General features: G+C 39.5%; 1 protein-coding gene across 1 annotated transcript in view; it reads right to left on the bottom strand.

Annotated features, from left to right (window-relative positions):
* Positions 1–5,185, bottom strand: part of LOC145492390 (retinol dehydrogenase 8-like) — a 23,119-nt gene extending 17,934 nt beyond the window's left edge. The window contains exon 1 of the mRNA XM_081471838.1: positions 3,269–5,185. Coding sequence (XP_081327964.1) covers positions 3,269–3,611 — 343 coding nt within the window. The 5' untranslated portion in view covers positions 3,612–5,185. The remainder of the gene's footprint in view (positions 1–3,268) is intronic.
* Between the last annotated feature and the right edge of the window lie 645 nt (positions 5,186–5,830).

Here is a 5,830-nt window from a genome sequence, read left to right as displayed (position 1 = left end):
AAATTTTCAACGGGCGAAATGGCAAAATTGCCTCTTACTAACCCTAGTTCGAGGGCTGACTGTAAGTTACGAACTTACAGTACGGACCGAGAAGACGAGGTTAGTAAGATATTTATTATATTTCTACTGTGTCTGACAGGTTCGGGAACGATTTCTATTACGCGGAACGGCTTCAAATTTCTGACGCACCTCGAAAGTAAAACGAGTCAAATTGAAATCGTTGTTAAGTGACCCTTAAGTCGTTAGCAGGTTTTAATACACAATTTCAGAAGTAAAAGAAAGTTTTAAACTTTTACTTGCTACAAAAGTTAAGAACACTTGGCGACAAATCACGAAACATTTTGGCAACAAAAACAGCTTTAAATTTTAGCGGGCCGTACAGTGGAATACGGCCCGCTAAACTGACCAATCACAACGCGCGTACTAACTGAGAGATGTAATAAAGGCACTTAAATTTCATAAATATAGTGTGATAAAAATGCAAGATAATAAAACACGATATAATACAATAGAATAAATTTATGGAAAAACTGAACAGTTTTTGTTGAAAAGAATGCTATATTGTCTTGAGAGTGGACAAGAGTTATTGTCCGCATTGGCAGGATTCCAGGAACTTTCTGATTCGATCGTTGGCTTAGCCAGAGAACATGAAATAAAAACATTACACAACACAAATGTGGAATGAAATAAAATGTGGTTTACACAAATGATTTGCTACATGTCTATATTGTATTAATTATAAGGCAAACGGTCACTGATCCAACAAGCAGTGTCATTTCTTCGAATTAGCACATGGCTGAATTGTACAAGCACCTCAGCTAAGAAGCTATTTCTAGACACTATCTTGAAATAACTCCCATTGGCTTCCAGAATCACTTGCTTCTTTTTTCAGCAATAAATTTCCCTCCTCAATTCAGAATGTGTAAATCAATCCAAGCGATGCTGTTCAAATACTGTCAACAGAAAGTCTTCTGTGACCTTATACAACAGAACCCTTTTTTTCAACACCTCACCACTGATTCCAATACGTCCACTTGACAATAGACTTTCGTCCTAAACTCAAAACTCACCTAAACTCAGTTAACTAATAATGATCTTCAACGAGCACCATGATTTGTTTTGGGCAATTAAAATATTTCAGATAAAGTAACTAACCAAGCAAACGACTAACCGAACTAACAAATGAAATCAGCATCCTATCCTGATAAAAAAGCCCGTTTCCAATAAGCACCTCCTTCCCTGAACAACGCAATAGGACGCGAAACACACACATGTACGCAATGCGGACCTATTTTTTAATTTGCATTGCAATACAGGTTAGCAGTTTTGTCCGTCATATAACAATTGAGAAATCGTAAGAAATCTCTTTAAATTAAGGATTTTCACTACTGGTGATATCACTCCTAGAGGTGTAAAATCCTTAATTGCAGTAGGACTTATACGATTACCTATACTGACTAATTTTTGAGTTTGACAGTTAACCGGACATTTTAACACAGTGGAAGCTCTCGTAAGCGGACACCTTCGGGACGCGAAAAAGCTGTCCGTAACTGGAGCTGGCCGCTTACGAGAATGGCTCTCGTAAGCGGCCACTAGAGTTGTAAGGTGTATATGGCCGCTTCTAAGAGCTTGCCCAACTAAAAATAAACATTGGGAAAGCAAAAAAAAACCACCGTTTTAAATGTTTCTTTATTGCTTTTGATAATGGCGATCACTGTATAGTGATAACTGTCGAACTATGCGATATACAGATTCTAACTGCAGTACAACTGCAATACAACTGCAATACTATGCGATATTCATGGAATTTACTTTCGGGTGTCCGCTTACGGGAGCTTAAAAACAAAGTCTAAATCGTAAGGCCTCCAAGTGTCCAAGGTCGCTTGCGGGAATATCCGCTTACGGGAATGAATAAATACAGAGTTTGTACGGGAGTTTTAAACGATGTGTAACCCTAAAGAATTATAATTTATTGTTATCGAAAATTATTTCGTCAGCATTAATTGCAAGTAGTAGATATCTACAGTGTCATTTTTTGTCAATATACAGTTTGTTACTGTTCATGTTACATGATTGTTTCAACTAAAATATCTATCACGTTTCGATAGCAGTTTGTCAGAAGAAGAATTATCTTATTGACAATTTTTTTTAACAGAATTTATTGTAAGTAGTACAAATCTACAAAGAGCAAAAAAAAAAAAAAATCAAATGTACCAGTAAAAATAAATCGTTGAGTTAAATATTACCTTTGCCCGTTTGGGTCTGTTAGATACTAATCTCTTGAAAAATAAGGGAGTGCGAAGCTGTAAAAACTCATGCCTTAAGAAAAAAAACAAGGCTTAAATAAAAAATACAATAGAAATCAATTTCAAACTTGCTTATTTCTATGACATTAATTTACTATATTTTCCCAACGATCTCCAACACAATGTGATATCTTCACGTCTCATCCCCACCATCTTTCTACATGGGGCAGCACTTCACTTCCACTATGGAACTACTAGTTATATTATTTTCACATGAAATATATCGCGATATCCTCGTCTGGGTTAGGCATCATGTTTCTTGGCGAATTCAATGCTTAACGTCATGACGCTTATAGGAATAGCGTGACAGCATGATGTAAGAAGATAGTCTACATGATGTGACCTTTAAATTTGTGGTCAATTAATTGACTCTAGAGACCAGGATACTCTTGAACGAAATTGTAGATATGTTTGTTTGCTTACATTTAACATAAGTACAAATGTTTATTCATTTTTCTTAGCACAGTCAAGCGAGTGAACTTGAAGTTTTCTCGTTGCCTCTTTCTGGAGGGTGAGGCTGTTGGATTGACAACAGACTCGCCAGCAATCAGGAAAGGCGTGAAACAGTTGTTGAACCGGAAACTTAAGAATGTTATTCTTTGATTGGACATGAGTGAATACCCAGATGTTTTTAAAAACACATTGAATAACGAAAGGGGAGTATAAAAAACTGTGAAAATTAGTAGAAATACACCTTCAGTGAGTTTAAAATTTTGTTTGAAGCGTTTGCATGAGATAAGACAGTTAACTGATGGCAAGTTTGGCAACCGGTGAGCTCCAGGCAGTCACGTAATTAAACCACTTTTCTAACCTTTTCAGTGTACACAACAAATGTGTTGTACAATACAAAACTGGTGACACAGTTACCTATGATTTATAGGTATAGGTGACAGAAAAATTATCACAACAAGGTCCTTACATTTGCATGTTACACAACTTATAATCTATACAACTCAACTCACCAACAGCATCGATAAATCCATCATTTTCCATGATCTCTCGAAGGACGCCGTTGATAGACTCGTCCGATTCAATATCCATTTGAAGGACAAACAACGTCTTATTTAACAGGTTTAAAACCCTGGAGTCCGCTAAATACTCACTGCTTGAAAGAGAAGGCATCGTAACTAACACTTTAAATTTGGAAAGCGGGTCTTCAGCGAAGGGCAAAGCAAACGCCAGATTCATTTTGTGAGAGTAGCCAGTGAAGAGGACAATTTTCGGCGCAGCTGCCTCTTCCTCTTTGTGAACACTTTTCCTGAGTGAAGAGTGCTTTCTTTTAAAGCGGCTCGTTGCAGCACCCATCTTACTTGAAGACGAACCACAACTGAGTTATCCCGGCTCAGGAATGAAGTCACAATGAAGGAATGAACGTGTGGATAAAACCTGGGCCCAGGCCCTTGAGCTTGCCCATGGGCTACGTCACTATGGGCCACCCTCCCAAAAAGGAATAACTAGATTAATTATTAATTGCTATTTATTAACTACTTTTTAAAAAATTAATTTACGACATGACTTTAAGCCCGATTACTGGTCGCTTTTTAGCCTGCAAGCAGGCTCACGTTGGAGCACGAGCACAAGTGCGCGCGGCGTAGCCGCGTGCGGGAAATCGAGCGGCGAGGCCGCGAGACGAGAAAGTGATTTGGCGCCTCTTCACCAGAATACTTCCCGCCAGATCGCTTTGCTCTTCGCCGCTCGCAGGCTAGCCGCTTTTCGAGAAAGGCGCTCCTCCCCTTAAATCGACTGAGTGGCGTAAAGCGAACCTATTTAGAGCCAATGAACCAATCAAGAGTTTTTGTTACTGGCGAACACGTTCTTCTTTCTCCTTTTTCCTTCCCCCGTTTGTCGAAAAAAGAACTTCAGAACTATGTTTCGCTCCAGGGGACGGTAAGATACGAGGCCCTGGGAACGAGGTTGCAACTCATACCTTGGTTATCGGTATGTGTCGGCCACGCAAGCCAATAGAAATTTGAAGGAGGCAATAGTATAAAAGCTTCTAAACTACCCTGTGAATCAGGCATGGTTTAGGTGTTAACCAAAGTCAAGGAAGGAGATACATCCTCTTGCCCGCGGTTACCAGATTGTGCTATGGTCACGTTTTTGACCGCACGTTTGTTTGTTGTTTTTACCAGTCATGGCAGAAAACAGGGATCATGTTTATGACGAAGAATCCGTCAGGTAAAGATATCATCTACATGGCTAAAATCTCTCTATTTTACAATGCATATATCTACAGTAATCCTAGCCTCCTACGCAGACAATCTTTGGGCTCGTCTTTAGGGGAGTAAGATTGAGGTTACAGTAATCGTAGCAAGTTTTCTCCTTTGCACCCCGGGGAAGGGGGGTACTCCCAGAAAAATTGGGTTTGGGTGTGCGGCTCGCTTCCCATAACCCTTACCCTATTTACGACCAAAATCCGCGATTTTCCCTACCCTATTTATGACCTGACAAAAAACTGGATTCCCTATTTATGACTGTTGCGGCTAGCACAGTTGCCCTAAACATAGTTTATAAAGGGCTTTTGTTGTTGGTCTTATCGATAATGATGAAAAAGTAGCTTCGCCTAAAAAACATAACCAATTCAAGACTAGAGTGCAAAAACCATACCCTGTTTATGACCAAAATGGCCAAAACCGACGCTCTATTTCATGATGACCAAAACGGCTGACAAACCATACCCTCTGGGGCGACAGGTACCTATATAGCCCATACAAGGAAGTACCCCCTTTCCCGGCTTTGCACGCAATCTCGTTCCCAGAGCCCACGTTACCAACGAAATTCGTCATAACATTGTCTAGAGGACCTCCCTGAAAACCACGTATTTACGTGACGGGCGCTTCCTCTTTAAAGATTGTTTATTATTATTATTATTATTATTATTATTATTATTATTATTATTACTGTAAGTAGTCTGCGGATCCACTCGGCTATTGCCTCGTGGATCAACAGCTACTTTGACAACGTTATGACGAAATTCATGATCAATAACAGCACAGATGGAATGTGACTCCTCAGCTGACTTGGAGACTTTTAGAAAGCTACTAATAGTAATCAAAGATTAGAGCAGTGCGTTCACGCGAGTACTTTGCATGTTTGGTCTACTTTGGTGGCGTTCGAATTGCTCTATAGATCGACTGACAGATAATGATCTGCACGTGAAGTTGAACTCTGCGTTAAAAGTGTTTTCAATTAAGTATTAACTTATATTGGACAAAATATTTTCCAGGAAAGGCATTTCACTTGTTGGCGACACTAAGAATTCACTTTCAGATCGCTATCACTTGTAACAAATAAGCTTATTTCTTTGGAAAATAAAGTTTTGACCAGCGACCCTGCAAGACATGCCGTCGTCGAGCTACAACACATTTTTTCCTGATAACGCGGATTAAGTTACTTGTTTTCGAAGGCTAGCGGGTCAAAATACATGCAGCTTTGCAGAAATCATACACACTTCGAATCGATATGGCGACTACGTGACTACGTGCATGCGCTTCCCTAGGGACAACGCTAAAACATGAAATCCA

The sequence above is a fragment of the Orbicella franksi genome, chromosome 7 (assembly GCF_964199315.1).
Source record: "Orbicella franksi chromosome 7, jaOrbFran1.1, whole genome shotgun sequence".
NCBI classification, from domain to species: Eukaryota; Metazoa; Cnidaria; class Anthozoa; order Scleractinia; family Merulinidae; genus Orbicella; species Orbicella franksi.
The sequence above is the reverse complement of the archived record's forward strand: the minus strand, read 5'-3'. Positions and strand labels throughout refer to the sequence as shown.